The following is a 17,575-nucleotide window of genomic DNA, read 5'->3' as shown; positions in this document are numbered from 1 at the left end:
AGGAAAGAGAAAAGATATAAAACACGGGCTCTCTTTTTCCAACAGAAGCCCTGGTCCTTTAATAACTGTTTATGAGGTGTCCAGCAGGAAAAACCACAACAGTTTCATTGTTAATTGGTTCTTCCCCACCCCCTTAAGGCAAAATAAAGCCTCTCTCAAAAGAAGCTCAACAACTCAACTGAAGTACAGGAAGAATGATAGGTTGTATCCAATGCTAGTACAATTCAGAGCAGACCCACTTAAATTAATAAGCATGGCTAACTTAGGTCCATTAATTTTAATGGGTGTACTCAGAGTATAACTTAGTTGGATGTAACACTATATATTCCTTTCACAAGTAGTTTTACCCTATGTTAGTTTACCTGTCACACACTTTCAATATTCTTAGTAAAATACTGTTCCAAAACATAATGATTTTGAATTACACAAATGCATTGGGCTATTAAATCAGGCATGTCCAAAGTCTGACTTGGGGGTGTAATCTGGCCCGGCCCGCTGGTCGGTTTAATCCGGCCTCTGTGGCAGTTTATTTCCTGGGGTAAAATCCTTAAAAAAGCTCAACAACTTCAAGGTTAACAACTTTGGCTGGCCCTTCACTTCATAAAATCTGGCCCTCTTTGAAAAAAGTTTGGACACCGTTTGGACTGCATTTAGCCAACCTGATTTCTTTCTTTCCGCAGGGTCTGTAAGAAAGAGTTGTTCCGCCTGGCATTTGGCCTATTAATAATAATAATGACCTAATAATAATAATAATATTAGGTCATTACAACATGATGCTGAGACCATCTAATGGTGGCAGTGGGAGATTACTAAATACACAGCAAAAACCGAGACCAAAAAATACCATCGGCACAATTAATAGACACTTCACTCAAAACCTTTTGCCACAAATGTGTATCTTTTAATCTAAGATGATGAGAGCAATACTCACTGTGATCTCAACTTCTTCAATACAGGTATGAATATGCAGCACCGCATTGTAACCTGGGCAGATGATGGATTTATGCTCAATTATCACTATCTGTAATAAATAAGAATAAATAAGTAAGCATACTGTAGAAAAACACCAATTTCTTATGGATATTGGGTAGTAATTCTCTCATCTCTCTTTCCTTCTGGAGGAAGATATTGCTCCAAGCAGAAATATACGCTAGGACAATTAACTAACTTGCAAGCAAACAGAATTTCTTTTCTAAAAGGGGAAGACTTTCAAATCAAGGCTTAACAATTTAATTCGCACATTTATACCACTGATTTCTGAACAAGATTTAATTGCTGATATACCCTCAACCTATGCATATCTGAATCAACCAACTCTAGTATTATTCATTTATTGGTTGAAAATCAAACATGGTTTTCCAACAAACATACCTGAGCATCAAAAGTGCGTCCTGAATGACACAGGTTATTAAGATCACAGAGTATAAACCCTGGGAGGATCTCCTCCTCTTCAATTCCTTTCAGTCGAATCTTCAGATTTTCACCTGGAGCTACTGATTCAGTTTCTACATCATCGGAAAGGATCCCAAGGACTTCCACATTGTGCTTCAAGAAAGCAATGTTAAGGCTTTAAAAAATTTTTCCCCATCAAACAAAATTTATATAACACTTGGTTGTAAAAAGCCAAATAAACATATAAGCCATTTACAGCAACATAGAATTAAACATTAGAATTGATAAAAACAGTTATCAGGAGCAGGTCAGCAATAAAACACCTGTTGTCATTGAAGTTAATGTTTTTCAAATAAAAAATGAGGCAGTAAAGTCCCTGCCTTCTCATAGCTGCCTAAGGTGGAAACTACACACATATAAAAAAAGTTCTCAAAATGCTTTTTTAAAAAGCTTTTTTAAAAATACATTTTTTCCATAAGGCTCACCATCACCATCTAGTGTCATATTGTATATTGCACTTAAAACAATTAAAACCTTTTATTTGCAGCTGTATAGCCGAGTCCTAAGTCCCCTCCTCTCCAGAGTTTTTTCCAAGCAACCTGAGACTTCTCTGTCTTTGCTCCACCCTCTTCATACCTCTTCTGGTTCTGGGAGACCAGGAGACAGGGGAGCTGGCTTTTTATATTGTGTAGCTAACTCCTCCCCACTTCAAAAAAAGTTTTATATATTTGTACATTTGTACAAAAATACTTTTTAAAGTTTCCTTTTCTATAATACAGTATGTATTCATTGCCCTGTTATTCAATTTTTATAAAAAATAATCCTTCATTAAAAGTAGATTTTAAAAAGTCTAACACAGAATCCCACATAGTGGGATCACAAACCACCATAGTAGTAGTCCTGCCTATTGATGAACACACACAAATAAACTGATGGGTCTTCTGCAGAGAACATTCATGTTTGCTTATGCTCAAGGCAAGCAGATTTAATTCTTCTGCTCCATAGTTATTGGTCAACTTGATCTACACTTGATCTTAGCCAAAAGGCCGAGAAGCGATATGGTGAAGTAACTGAATGCAATAGCCAGGAAGTCACTAAATATTTGCAGTCAGCAGAACATTTAAGGCAAAACTCTCATATCCTCTTCTCCCTTTTGCAAGGAAAAAGCCAAACACTGTTACAGAAGAAAGTGATTTGGGAGTGAATCATATAGAAAAACCTAATAGGATTGCATGAATTAAAAATACAGGTTGCCACTTTCCAAACATCTTCACTTGCAAGCTAGTCAAACCTTTCCTTGCTCCAGACCACTCTAGCAATTTGCAACCTTTCTCCACCCCTACCCCCGAAGTTGCTTACAATAATTTAAATACATGAGGTTGTATCCATTGCTAGTTCTATTCAGAAGACCCACTGAAATTAATGAACATGATTTACATAGGTCCATTAATTTCAAAAGTTCTACTCTGATGAAAACTCCATTGGATACAATGAAGGGCTTGGTAAAACTATCAAATCCAGAAACAAAAAACCCTAAACAAAACAGTGCTTCCCCAACACATCTTACTTTGCCTTCTGCCTATTATCTTCCACACTGCAATGTGTGTCCCTTGCATAGAATCCCTGGCCATCCCTGACTAGGATCCTGCTAACTGCAACTAAAAAAACAGCAGCACATGTTTCAGGAGTTCCTCAAACTAAAACAAGGCTGATCATGTGCATATTTCTGCTTATTAGTGCCTAAGCACACTAAGCCTTCTCAAGAGCAGAAAAGAAACCTCACAGGGGAATGCCGATTTTCAACCTCAGAATTATTCTGTAGGCTTAACACTAGAAAGTTAAGCTTCTTAAGAGGAAAACGTGCCGTACCTTGTTTGGCATCATCACAAGCTGCTGTCCTTTGCAGATAGAGCCCGATTCCAGCTTTCCCAGAACTACCGTGCCCATATCCTTCAACATGGAAAAAAGGTTGTTTTTTAAATCAGCAAAATAGAGCCTACTGCACTTTACAAAAGAGAACATCTGGCATAATGCTATGGAATTTCAATCAAAGCGGTAAGGAGCTTTTGCTGGAGATAAATTAAACCCAAGGGGTAAAATATTGGGAGTAACCATTAGTTAACTGTATGCTCACATCTACATGTCATCACCCTTATATTTAAGATCACACGAGAGCACCTCCTTACGACCAGCAACTGCACCTTGTTAGGACGCCACACAGACGCTCTGAGGATAGGGTAGGGTGCAAAGACAAATCTTAATACTTAATACTTGGGGGAGGGGAGAAAGATCTATTCGGGGCTGAGGTTTAGGAATGCTAAATTTCAGCTGTTGTTAGCCGAATTTTAACTGGGTTACTCATTTTTGTGAGACCTTCAGGACCTGGTGGATTTAAACAGGCAAGCATGACATATTACCAACTCAGCTGTGGAATTTATCAAGTCTACCATAGACTAATGAAAGTCCTGCAACTATGATGCCAGATAAATGCACTGGATTGGATTCCAAAGGCTCCCGCCCCTCATTAAAGGGGGACTCCCTTTGACAGAGGAAGAAAATCTTTATATCCAACTCCATGTGTAAGCAACTCTCAGGCAGAGATACCGTCCAATTTTCAGTAGGCACTTAAGACAAAGCTATGCCACTTTTAGTCCCACAGATACCAATGGGGAAAGTTTAATGTTTAAAATTCTGCTTAATTCTCTCATTCAAATGAATGGGGCTCAGTACTCAATGCTCGCTGAATAATGTGACAAATGCATTTCAGTTTATCTCATTTTTTTCACAGAGAGAAAATTACACATATTGCTGTGACATTACATTTACAGAAAATGGAACCAGAAAAGTACATTAAGGGTGCATGCATGCACACTACAGTTCAGTCACAGAATAACAAAGTCTTCAGCTTGAGAACTATAGGTTGCATGTTTTAATAATTCCATTGACTGCAAGGAAATGTTCTGAAATATTACTATGAGTTACATTCAATGCTGCGCTAGAGAGATCATTTAGTGAGCGCAAATTATCTCCCCTGTCCTCTCCCTGCACATTCTACTAGGGCGTCTCCCCCAGATCTGAGGAGGGCCTGGGGTGCAAATGGGGAAAGTTCTATCACGCTAGTGGAAAACTTCGTGCTAGTGCAATGAGTTAGCTGAATGTGGCCCTATGTTCTTAACACTCCCAACAGTCATATGTCACCAAAACAGGTTAAGGTACCTAGATAATAGAAGAACAATTAAATTGTATTTTGCACATTTTAGTCCAATGGCAGGCTTTGGATTGACATATTTTGGGGAAAGAAGGAAGCAGCCATGAGATCAGCCATGAGATACAGCCAACTATAAATGAGAAACTGAGAAACTAAAGCAATTGTGTCATATCTTCAAGGTAGCTGTTATTTGCGTACCTTATATTTATCAACAATTGGCAGCCTGATTGGTCCATCAACCGGTCTGTTGAAATTTGGCAAGTTATCCAGATATGGAATAAACGGTAGCCCACTGAAAAAGAGAGGAGGGAAAATAATGTCATGCAAATCCATGGTATGTCTTTGTCTTGTTTGAGATTTTGACCTATAGTGGTTCTTGGAGACAGTAAACTTCTGATACAGTAACATTCTTCATGAGATGAATATACCTGCATCACATTCATGAATTACCAACTTTTAAAGCCGCTGTATAAGCATATATTCTACCAAATCTGATATAAAGTTATTTTCCCTATTACCATAAAGACATCTAAAGATTCCTAGGAACTGTACAAAGGTTAGAAGAGTTCTTGCTTGCAATCTTAACTGAGACAACAAAAAATACAGACAGGTGCTCTAGCTTTGATAATGGTTCATTTGAAAATGTAGCTTCGAAAATAGTTCAAAGCTACCAACCTACTAGCAGTGCTTAAGTTTTAACCAGGATCAAATCTGCAGATAATCATATTTGAGCAGCTATTTGAGCAGCCACTCAAATTGTGCTCACATCAGTACTGGCCTGATCACTTTTCTTCAAGCACACAAAAAAAGTATCAGCTCACAAACTGTCTGCAGCAGTCTCTCCACCTCAGTGCTCTAGGCAATCACTAAGAGGTTGGCCAATGGCAATCTTCCCATGGACCTGCTCTCCCCAATACTCTGAACGACTACCTGGGCTTAAGCTGAAGCTGCCTGTTTCAGAAAGTTTCCTCTTGACCCAGATTGGAAGTGTGCTGTGACAGGCACCAACAGGTCTGTCAGGTTTGCTCTTGTCAATGATGATGATGATATAATAATAACCCAGCCAGCCAGCCACTCCACAATATAAAAACACAGTGAGATATCAAACATTTAAAACTTCCTGATAGAGGACAGGCTTCAGATGTCTTTGGAAAGTTGTGTAGTTTAGGCAGGTGCTTGAAACTCACTTGTTCAGGCAGGCCTTTTACAGTTAATGGTGGTGGCTGCACTGAAGTGTGAAACTGTTTTGATTCTCTGCTGCTATGTGGGTCCGTAACAGCTATTTTTATTAAGACTACTTAAATATGATTTTACAGGGTTTTATGACATTTTGCATTTGCTGATTTGGATCTAGCTCTCCACAGAAAAACAGGGCATTACATAAAATAAAATAAAATAGAGATAAGGATACATACATATACCAAGGACAGAAGTCCGATTGTTCCTTGAGGTTTGCTCCAGTCAATCCAGAGCAGGGCATGAAGTGAATATCTTTTTTTGGATTGAAGCCAACTTTCTTCAAGAATGGCACCAATTTCTCTTTACATTCCTCATACCTGAAAGTTTCACCCAACAGAAGAAAAACCTTAACAGACTTTGGATGGTCTTGGAATAGCTATGCCAAAGGTGCTGGGGTGAGACAAAGGGGGCAAGGAGTTGTGTGATACTGCCAGTTTCTCTTTACATTTCACCTCGCAATGCTTTCTTGATGGATCTGAGCTTGAAAAAAGTTCAAGTGAAAATCCTTCCCAAATAGCAGACCCCTAAAACCACCTGGCTTTATCCAGAAACTTTGATGGAGCTGTTTATCTGCCAACAATCATAGGCACCAATGTAGAAGGGAGGCCATAGAGAGCAGGGGTGGGCAGACTTGTTAGATCTGCTTTGTATTAGAATCTGAAAATCTACCAGCAAGAGCAAGATGGAAGAGACACATGCCAAATGAAAGAACAGGGTGTCTCTATGTACATTCTGATTCTAGGATTCATTTTCAGCACCAGAACTGAACTGAGCTCATACCGTGTTTCCCCCTTTTTAAGGCGTAGTCATAAAATAAGCCATAGCAGCATTTCTAAGCATTTGAGAAATATAAACCGTACCCCGAAAATAAGCCATAGTGATAGGCGCTGTGCGGAAGAGATCACTGAGCTCCCCGAGTCAGCAGCAGCAACGCCGGCCGCAGCAGTGTTTGCTGAGTCCTTTCTTGCTTTTGGGACTTGGTTACTGTGCTGGCTTGGGATGGTGTGTGTGCAATTGCTGTTGCTGCTTCGTGTTTTTCAGCTGGATTCTCTGGGTTCTAAGCACTTTCCCCCGTTTGTTTGTGAAGCAGCACTCGGCTGCAGCCCCTGCCTCTCCCGACGGCTGCATGAATGCGAGGCTGGAGTTGATCGCTATCTCCTTTTCCATTTCTTTTGTCTTTGAGCACCCGGCCCCGCCCCCTCTCCCCTTCGTGGAATGAAGAACAGAGTTTTAGCAGCATTTCCTCATTATAAAAAAAAGGTCAGGAACTTTTACTTTAACCTCAAAAATGGGATATTTCCTCTCTCTAAAAACAACTCTGACCTGAACACCAATAAAACGGGGGTAGATCACCTCCAGTTTATAAATCCGCAAGTAGATCGCAGTCTCTTGGAAGTTGGGCTCTATACTTTGGCTGATTGCAAGCCTTTGCATCTTTAAAAAACAAAAACCATGCGCTTCTCAGTCTTAATTTTCCTTTAATTCATCCCCCTATACCCTCCTCCAACCATTGTCTCCTTCCATTCCTTACCCCCCTCCCTCTCTCCCCACTTCCCTCACTCCTGTGCGATCTCATTTAGTCATATACTTGCTTTTTCTGTTGTGTTGTCTATTTTATATTTAATATTATTACCCTTTATGATGTTATTTTTCCCCTTGCGATAATTATTTATTTTTTATCTTTAACTAACTTTCCTTTCCATATTTTTCCATATATAACTCAACACTTTCCCATTCCTTCTTAACTCTTTGGATAGAGTGCCCCCCCCCATTATTGTTGTTAATTTTACAATTCCTGGATTTTTTATGGAACCGAACAGCTCGGGTGCTTCAGAATGTGCCTTCTGTTGCTACAGGGCTATGGGGCTTCACTATTTGACCCCCCACCCCAGGTTGGGATTTTTAAAGTAGTTCTGTGGGTCCCAGGGCACAGAATCACCCCGATCCTTTCCTTTGTCTAAACAGACCTCTTCCCCCCTGACTTTGGAAGGCTGTGCTTCAAGGGTGATACCAGGGGTTTTTTAAGACCTGCGCCTCTTAAGGATTGTTACGGTCCATAACTTCCATTGCTTTCTACAGGGTTGGGGGTTTAAAGCACTGCCACCCCCACCCCACCCTGCAGGCGCTCGGAACTGGCAGCGCCAACAACGCGCCCAGCAATGTGCAGAAGAGAGCACCGAGCATCCTGAGCCAGTGGGTCCCAGTTGTACCAGCACTTTTTTTAAAAAAAAAAGACACCCCCTGAAAATAAGCCACTGTGTGTTTTTTTGAGGGAAAAAAGTTATAAGACGGTGTCTTAAAAAAGGGGAAACACGGTAGTTCTTTTATACAAAAGTCCACTCCTGGTTATCCTTTCTTCATTATAGTGGGCTAATGGAAAGGGGAGTGGGGCAAAAGGTCCCTTTTTGTTGTTGCTATTGTTAAGCAATTGGGAGCCACAAATCCTTGCCAATCTACTGTAAATTTCACATGTATCTTTGCCCTCCTCTACTATAAGGGATAGTCCTTGTATAAACAAGGTTTAGAGGTTTGTGGGAGTGAGGAGAATGACATTATGGTAGCCCCTGCAAGACTGTACTGTGTCAGAATGCACATGGGTGAATCTGGCAGTGTTCTTTGCAAAGCACAGGCTTAGTATGTAAGGGGGAGATGTGAATTAGCAATTGCTCACTTATACTAGGTCAGACTATTCATTCAACTAGCTCAGCAGTGTCAGCAGATGCCCAGTCTCTCAGACAAAGACAGGGGTCTTCCCACATTGCTCACTACCTGAACCTTTAAAGGGGATGACAGGAACAAAATCCAGGACCCCTGAGCTATTCAGGTAAAAGGTAAAGGTAAAGGACCCCTGGATGGTTAAGTCCAGGCAAAGGCGACTATGGGGTTGCGGCGCTCATCCACAGACAGCTTTCTAGGTCATGTGGCCAGCATGACTAAACCGCTACTGGCGCACGGAGGACCGTGACGAGTGCCATGCGCTATTATAGCCCTTTCTACAATATTCAAGGAAATATACAGTATTTAAACTTATTGTGAAGGCAAAAATGACAGCATGAAAATGTCCTTGAGCATCAGCGGACCTCCTGAAATAAGCTCCTATAGAAAACAGCCAGAGATGGGCTCTTCATCATGTCTAATTTGAGGGATTATTCCAAATTCTAGGGGCCGTTCCAGTGAAGTCCTTGCTGTCCCCATTGTAACTAACTATTGTGAGGGCATATAAAAGAGGGCTTGATGATCTGACTGCTTGATGATCTGACTGCCACATGAATACTAAGGTGGTAGAGCCACATGCAGGGATGTTAATTATGGGTCAACAGGGCTTGTGTGAAAAAGAGTCCTGTACTTTTGCAGCATGCATTTCAGCCATGTAATGGGAATGATCTTGCACCCCAATGTTAACATTTAATCTTCCCTGTAGCTCTGGAACAACTTCACCTGGATTTCCAGAATTTAGGACAACGGTATATTAGGTTGGGGAAGACCAATCCCATTTCTAATACAAAAAGATAACATACACAGTAGATAAAACACGTAAAAACAAAACAAGAATTTAACAAGAGTTCTACCCACCTTTCATTGCTCCAGTTCACAGTTGGATCATCCATTTTATTAATAAGAACTATTAAATGTTTTACGCCTGCAGTTTTCGCTAACATGGCATGCTCTCTCGTTTGTCCTCCTTTCTCAAAACCAGTTTCAAACTCTCCTTTCCTTGCAGAGATAACCTAGTTGGAAGGGAGATAAATCAACAATGTTTGAATTATAAGGCTATAGCTCAATTCCTTGCTCTTCTCCAGTTAGAATTAAGAACTGACAGAGATTTTAGGCCTTGCAAGGTGACCTATGTTGAGGATTGCTCCTTTAAGTCAACTGTTCAAGGCTACGATTTTTATATAAAACGCCATTATCTTACAACTACTAATTCCTTAGTAACGGGGGTGGGGAACCTCAGGTTCAGGGACAAAATGTGGCCCTCCAGGCCTTGATATGGCCCTTGAAAATTTCCACAAGCCTCACCATTCATTGTCCCTGCTTTCCATCCCAAATGTTTTTGAATGGTTAGAAGGTGTCCTTGAACTCTACTAAAGGTTCTTTCTTGTCCAGATGGAGGATCAAGATGGGTGTGCAAACAGGTGTAGAAAGTTGTCTACTATACCAAGGTAAAAATTTAATTTGTTGCTCCATTCAATTTTGCCTCTACACCCACCCCTGCACAGGCATGTGACCCCAGGCTGAAAAAGGTTCCATATCCCTGCCTTAGTTGATACATACACAAAGTAAAAAATGAAATAAAATGAGACCCTGAAACAGGTCACTACAGCTGCAAGAAACGTACTTCAGTAAAAAAACAGTAATAGGTCATCAGCTAAACATCTGCCAATGACTTATCCTTAACCCAGAGAGGGACTGAATGATTTCTTACCAACACAGCTAGATCAGCTTGAGAAGCACCACCAATCATATTTGGGACAAAGCTCTTATGCCCTGGAGCATCTAAAATTGTGAAGTGTTTCTTCTCCGTTTCAAAATAGGCACGGCCCACTTCCACTGTTTTACCTTTGTCTCTTTCTTCCTGGTTTGTGTCCAAGGCCCAGGAGAGGTACCTACAGGGGGGAGGGCAAAGAGTGATCACACTAGCTCAATGGTTCTCAAAAGCCACATAGGGACAAAAAATGTATATGAACATCCCCAGGAACTCGCAAGAACTGATCAAGGCAGCTGAGTGTGCTTTCAAAGCCCAGAGTTCTAGCATGCAACTGAAGTAAAGGAGAGTATTTCTAGAAAATGTGAACCCATTGCCTTGCTAGCTATCTTCAGAAGAAAAGGTTAGGGAGTAACCCCTACATAAATCCAGAGTGGAGTCCCTAAGGAAGCTGGATGGCAGCTAGATGGCATCTTGTACGCTTCCTTTAGGCAACTCCTGCAGCCAAGCTGGTGCCAGATGTATTGCTTTCCTTTCCTTTGGACCACATCAGTGAGGCTGAGAGGGGAAGTCTTGTTGTCTGGGCAACCCAGGACCTCCATATACACTGCCCAGGCTTGTGCCCTAGAGACATCACTTCAGAGCTGCAAATGCAGCAAAGTTACTCTGAGTAGGACTAACAATGACTGCAACCCATCGTCTTATAAACCACAGTTCAACTAAAACAGGTAAGAGGGGCTCCTCCTCACTCAGCCCCTAAGCTGGTATTCTCCTAAGTCAGAACCTGCTCTCCAGGAACTTTATCTATTTCTTGTCAAAGAGAGAGGAAAAAACAATCCATGTAGGTTAAAGCATGTTCATCATAAGATGTAGGTGGCGTCATACCAGGTTTCTCTGTTTTTTTCTTTAGCTTCTCTTTCATATTTTTCAAGTGTTCTTTTATCAACCATGCCTGTCAAGTACCTAGGAGGAAAAAATAGATTTGTATGTTGTTTACAATGTAGAAGCTGCCTATAGAAAGCAGCTTTATTTTTAAGGAGCTAGAATGAGGTGGTAAATAAACCATCAGAAAGGTAAATAACCCATCCATACGACCCACTGCTTCATTGGCATACACAGCAACATATAAAGATAGCTAATCAACAGAAAATAGTTAAGGCAAGCTGTTTTGGGACTACAATTCCCACCATCCCTGGATCATTGGTTCTGCTAGATAGGAATGGGAGTTATAGTCCAATAACAGCTGGAAACCCAAGTTTGGGAAACCCTGGACCACAGTGCTGCATGAGAAGCAGGTTTTGATCAAGCATTTACATTGAGAAACAGCATTTAGTATGGGCATATGACAATTTTGTAATCTATATCAGGACTGGGGAAACCTGTGGCTCGCCAGATATTGCTGGACTCCCAACTCCCATCAATTCTATTGGTCATGCTGGCTGGGGCTGATGGGAATTGGAATTCAACAACATCTGGAAGGCCTCATGTTCACCATCCTGGTCTAAACTGTAGAACTACAGGAAAGGTTACAAAAATGTCTATGGGCATTTATTACCTAACAAATTTGAAGTGCTACTTCACAATAGACAGAAAACAATTGGGAAGAGATTCAGACAGTGGTACCTCGGGTTAAGAACTTAATTGGTTCCGGAGGTCTGTTCTTAACCTGAAACTGTTCTTAACCTGAGGTACCACTTTAGCTAATGAGGCCTCCCGCTCCCGCTGTGCTGCCGCCGCCCAATTTCAGTTCTCATCCTGAAGCAAAGTTCTAAACCCAATGTACTATTTCTGGGTTAGCGGAGTCTGTAACCTGAAGCGTCTGTAACCTGAAGCGTCTGTAACCCAAGGTACCACTGTAATGCTGCGTTACAGGTAAGTCTACGTCAACAAAAGCAATCAAGCACAAACGTTTCAAAGATAAATTAAGCTGCTTACATTATTTGTCCTCCAATTGTTGATTTGCCAGCATCTAGCAAAAAAATGTAGAGAGCAATTTTTAAGAAAAATGGATTTTCAAAGTAAGCTTTCCCCAAACACCTAAGCTATTTCTCCCATTCCATTAAAGTGTTTGATTTCCCCATCATGATGTTCTTTGTCTTTCATATTAGTATCACCAATGATGCGGGGTCAAAATTTGTCCATGGAAATGCTAAGAAAAATCTTCCATTGTGATACATTTTCCTTTTCTAAAAATGCATTGTGTCAGAGAGGGTTGCAACTACTCAAGAGTAAAGATGCTCCACTCCATCCTTTCTTTCAGTTTTTTATTGTGCATGCTATTTACAGTGCAAGAGTATCGGGAAACATGACTGCTCAGTCCGTAACAAAACCTCGCAATGGCTTCTTCCTGGTCTTCGCCCAGCATAAGAGCCTGGGGACCCCAAAACGCAGCCCTCTTGCCCTACAGGTGCTGGCACGCCTCAATTCAGGCGTCGGGGGAAACAGACGGCCTGTGTCCGATGGCTGTCTCAGCTCCCCCTCCCCTAGCTCTCCCTCAGAGTGGTGTAATGGCTCTGTAGCATACGAGAACACTCTCTCCACTCTGCTCACTTCCTCATTCCTCTCCTCTGACTCGCTGCTCATGCTGACGCTGGGTGACGAGCTGGTGAAAATGATGGGTGGGGGCTCTCTGTAAGGAGACCCCCTGACACATTGCTTCATAAAATGAATTAGCAACAAAATGAATGGATCTAATACAGTGGTGCCTCGCTAGACGAATGCCCTGTAAGATGAATTTTTCGCTTAATGAATAGATTTTTCTAGCAGAGGTTGCCTCGGCGGTTTCCCATAGGAATGCATTGAAATTCAATTAATGCATTCCTATGGGCAAAATAAATAAGTAAATAAAATTTCCTATGGGATTCGCTAGACGAATTTTTCATTATACGAATTGACCCGTGGAACGAATTAAATTCGTCTAGCGAGGCACCACTGTAATGGAGTTTAACTGGGCAGTTTGAGAGTTAAGTTGTTCAGTAAAGGAGGATGTAATGAATATATGAAGGCACTCCAAGTGTGCAAATGATTTTGGAAGGATGTGAAGAAAATCACGCCCTTTTCTATCCACAGCATTAGTTCTAGATGTCAGTGTCCTTAACAGGCATTTTATTTATTTTACTCTCCCTGCAAGGAGACTTATTATTAAGTAGAAAGAGCCCAGACACCACATCATATGAGCAAGCAGGAATTCTAATGAGCAGTTCCTCTCCCCTCCCTGCTGCATTATGCGTTAACCAAACATTTTAATTTCAGGTTTATCAGCTTTATGCATAACTGCAACCAAGTCATTTAATTTACAGGCAATGCATATGCTAGAGCAAGCACAGGAAAACTTTGGTCCTTGGTGTTGCTGAACTACAACTCCCATCAGCCTCAGCAAGCATGGCCAGTGGCCAGAGATGATGGGAGTTGTAATTCAACAACATCCGGAAGGCCAATGGTTCCCTACACCTGTTCTAGAGGTATTCCTGCATAGCAGGTACCACTGGACCTACCCTGACACACCCGCTTGAAAGGATTCAGTAGCAAGCACTGAAAACACTGCTGTCTGAGACTCTAGAGCAGGGGTTGGCAAAGTTTTTGTGGCTTGGGCCGGTTCACGGTCCTGCAGACGCCACAGTGGGCCAGACTGCGCACGTGCAAGCATGCACAAATGCTATTTCCAGTGCTCCTTCCTGGAATGGGAAGCTGGCAAGCGTCACGGAAGGTGGTCCACGCTCTGCTACACGCTGGTTTAGCACGGTGCACAGGAGCCGACCAAGCAGCTGGCGGGGGTCCATCGGCCAGTAACAACCCCCATGGGCTTTAGGTTGCCAACCCCTGCTCTAGAGAGCTGCTTCCAGTCAAAGAAGATAATACTGAGCTAGGCAGACAAATAGTGTGATCTAGATTATGACAGCTTCCTATGCTTCAGATGCCTACTCAGCAGTAATCATGAATGAGTAACTCTCTGCTGCACCTATTTGTTTTGGTGAGACATGGAACAAAGGAAGGGTTGACTATGCAAGCTATTATGAACTCTTCCGAGGAGAATAATTATTACTTTGCCATCCTATACAATCCTCTGGGACCAAGTCCCACTGAACTTCAAAGAAGACATGCCTAAGCCTGCACTGTGGCTAGCAAACCTACCATATTCTTTAAACTTTTGCCAATCTATATGAAAGGCAAACCTGTAATTTTATATAGAGTCCAACATTAGGATCTAAAAAGGTATACTCTGAAAACATTAAAGATGGTCCCAGTAATAAAATCAGGTTTAAAAAACATATTATGCACCCACCCTTCCTGTGCTTATCAGCAACTTACCTACATGTCCAATGAATACTACGTTTACATGTTCTTTTTTGGGAGCACCTGGTGGTGCTATCAGAGATTTAGGTATTGGTAGCTCCTCTTCCTCCTCCATCATTTCCGGGGTGCCTTCCTCGGTAGGTCCTGCATCTCCAGAAGGTCCACTTGCTAACTCAGGTTCAATAGCTTCTTCTTTGTGATCCCATGATTCTTCAGGGGACATTTCTGTTTCTCCGTTTTCTACTGGAATTTAACAAAGAGTTTATCTGAACAAATGGAAAATTTTCATCTGCTTTCTTTTAAGAGAAAACAAAAGGTTAAGTGGTACTTCAAAGGCAGGTATGTTACATCTAAGCAGCTAAAAGTTCTACGGCTGCAAGTTCCATCTTTTCTGATCTTGTTCTGTTGGCTGAGGCTTCATTATCCAAAAGCTTTGTTCTAAACTGGATATTACAAGTCATTTTCAAAGCATGCTACAATTCATAGGTATCAGCAGACTATTTTAACACAACAGCATTTTCAGTTGCAGAACACAAACAAAACATGTCAAGATTTTACAGTTTTTGAAGAGATTATAGTTTTTGTACACCTGTTTATTAATGTTGTTGTAGTAGTAGTAGTAGTAGTAGTAGTACTCAGACAGTTTATGAGGATGACTGAACACTTGCTCTCTTCCTTCCTCACGTTCAGAGTGCTTCAAATAGAATCACAGAAATGGAAGGGAGCACGAGGGTCATCTAGTCCACCCCATGCAATGCAGGGGTCTTGCCCAGCATGAGACTCAAATTTACAACTCTGAGATCAAGAGCCTCATGTTCTACCTACTGAGCTAAATCTGTCCATGAAAACTGGTCAGTCTATCTAAAGTATGAGACTATTTGAGAATTTGAAGCATGACATCAATATACTCTTACTGGGGATTCTACAACATAAGTGGGAAGAATACAGGTAGGCAAATTTCAGGCATTTGAAATCTACCAGGTGACACTATGCTTTAAAATCTTCACTGTTGGGACTTCAAAGTGCAGCAAGAGACTGGATGAAAACCCTTTTGGAAACAGTCCTGTGTTGCTCTTTAAATCTTTGGTTTTTGACGTTTTAAAGAGCAGCTTGGGACTGCTTGCAAAACAAAGGGCTCTGCACTGTTTGAAAACTCATCAGCTTTTGCAAACAGCCCCGCACTGAACTTTGGCTGCATGTGCACAGTCAAATTGAGCAGGGTTTAACTTCTGTTTACCAGCTGATGAGCAGAGTTAAATCTGGCTCAGAGTTTGGATATGCACACTCTTTCACAGCAGTGGAATTGGTGTGCACAGTCAGTGAAGAACCAACCCCCTGCCCTGCCCACTAGCTGGCATTGGATCAACAGCAGCTGTTTGGTAGGTAGGTAAGGCTTTATTAGAATGGCCTCATGGGCCAAATTAGACACTCTGGAAGACATAGATTAGCTTGTGTGCCAGAGGTTCCTCATCCTTCAACTGAGACAGGGACAAAAGGGGGGTTTGAGGGAGTGTACAACACACTTGGTGGTATTCAAAGTTCTTGCTTCGTGGAAGGGGTTATTGTGTGAATGGAAGCGTCTTCTGTTTGCAGAATGAAAACATTAGATACCATTCACTTAGAATTAAGGAAAATGGTTGAGCACATGCTGATCCCAGAAGGAGTTTGTTTTCCGTATGAGATCACAGTCATTTTACACAAAATTCAGTCCCATTCCCTCTCTTCAGTTTAAAGTGGAAGAAGCCCTTCTCAATACTATCATTTAACAACTGGTACTCAGAAACCTTTGCACACCAACTTCAAATCATCCAGACCTTTTAGTAGATGTTCATATCTACCTTCTGCCCACTGGCTTGAAAGATTTTCAAGTACAGGTACAAAGGGGCTACACTATGTTCTGTCACAATAAAACAGCAGATACTCAATTAGCAATATCTGCAATTAAACAAGTCAAGTGATATAAACAGCACTTCTAGCTGTAGTACATAACTGCACTTACCAACTGGTTCTGAGATTTCCATACTGACTGCAGCATTTGACCCTGTTGATAGAGAATCAAATACAGAATGTTAAATATGTGACATTAACTCAAGATGCCATGGTTAACATGTGTTTAGAACACAACATGTTAGCAAAAGTTTAACAATGTATCCTAAAACACATAATTAGATCCACTTTAGATTTTTCAGCAAACACATGCAAATTACCTTCACAAGGTGATGGCTGTTCTTCTTGTGAAGATTCTGCTGATGCCCCTTAAACAAACAAGAGATTCAGCATTGATATAAATACAGAGATAACTGCCTTCAATAAAAGCTCAAGAACCAGAACACCCAGCAAATCTAAGTAGAAACAAGGAAACGGTTCTAGGCTTTTCACCCTACTGTTTGCCCCCTTCCTATTCCCTGAACTCCTTAAAACCGCAAGTGTTGAGACATGCACAAGTACCGGTATCTGTTTGGTGAGGTTTTTGGGACGCTTTGTCCTGTTTTGCATGCGATGCTAACCCATTGTTTAAAGCAGCAGAAAGTCTTGAAATTGTGTGCTCCCCCCCCCCTTCCAGCAATGCCACAAGGACATCAAAAGCAACCACTTTTAAATGAACTAAAGTTCCCTGTAACACTCAAATCAGGGAACTCAGGCTTAGCCAGAGGTTTGCTAGTAAGCCAGGATCATAAGCAATGGCTTGACCTTGGCTTGCTCAAACAAGCCATAGATTAAACTAATAAATCATGATATAATGTGGAGTTCTGGTCAATTTAAAAAACCTTCTGAACATGCTTGGGTGAGGGTCCAAGACCAAGGTTCACTGCTGCTCATTCACGTAATCCTAAAACATGGCTTACTGTTGCAATGCTAAAAGTGCCCTTTTAAAATTTGCCACTTTGTGGCACACAAAAAGCTATCTATTTGCCTGTATCATCAAATGAATCAGACTCCAGAGGTTGTGATTCTAATGGCCATGTTGTAAGCAAAATCAAAGTACTTTACAAACATGTTGAACTTCGAAGCACCAC

The 17,575-nt window shown here is 41.4% G+C and overlaps 1 protein-coding gene and 1 long non-coding RNA gene across 7 annotated transcripts in view; one reads left to right on the top strand and one right to left on the bottom strand.

Moving 5' to 3' along the window:
* GSPT1 (G1 to S phase transition 1) overlaps window positions 1-17,575 on the bottom strand; it is a 39,675-nt gene that overhangs the window by 2,886 nt on the left and 19,214 nt on the right. For 4 of the 6 annotated variants that reach the window (XM_035130477.3, XM_060282808.2, XM_060282809.2 and 1 more), the window contains exons 2-13: window positions 16,766-16,813; window positions 16,558-16,599; window positions 14,574-14,801; window positions 12,201-12,234; window positions 11,151-11,228; window positions 10,266-10,446; window positions 9,413-9,567; window positions 6,016-6,156; window positions 4,799-4,892; window positions 3,262-3,342; window positions 1,372-1,545; window positions 932-1,021 (exon numbers count right to left, since the gene is read on the bottom strand). In XM_035130477.3, the coding sequence (XP_034986368.1) occupies window positions 932-1,021; window positions 1,372-1,545; window positions 3,262-3,342; window positions 4,799-4,892; window positions 6,016-6,156; window positions 9,413-9,567; window positions 10,266-10,446; window positions 11,151-11,228; window positions 12,201-12,234; window positions 14,574-14,801; window positions 16,558-16,579 (1,278 nt within the window). In that variant the 5' untranslated portion in view covers window positions 16,580-16,599; window positions 16,766-16,813. The remainder of the gene's footprint in view (window positions 1-931; window positions 1,022-1,371; window positions 1,546-3,261; window positions 3,343-4,798; window positions 4,893-6,015; window positions 6,157-9,412; window positions 9,568-10,265; window positions 10,447-11,150; window positions 11,229-12,200; window positions 12,235-14,573; window positions 14,802-16,557; window positions 16,600-16,765; window positions 16,814-17,575) is intronic. The other 2 variants (XM_088656778.1, XM_035130475.3) reach the window with 1 other exon arrangement.
* Window positions 3,352-4,318, top strand: LOC148683700 (uncharacterized). The gene is made up of 3 exons (XR_015946807.1): window positions 3,352-3,447; window positions 3,556-3,629; window positions 4,181-4,318. It is a non-coding gene; the product is annotated as an uncharacterized LOC148683700 (long non-coding RNA).

This window comes from Zootoca vivipara, chromosome 13 (genome assembly GCF_965207765.1).
Source record: "Zootoca vivipara chromosome 13, rZooViv2.hap1.1, whole genome shotgun sequence".
Lineage (NCBI taxonomy): Eukaryota > Metazoa > Chordata > Lepidosauria > Squamata > Lacertidae > Zootoca > Zootoca vivipara.
The sequence above is the reverse complement of the archived record's forward strand: the minus strand, read 5'-3'. Positions and strand labels throughout refer to the sequence as shown.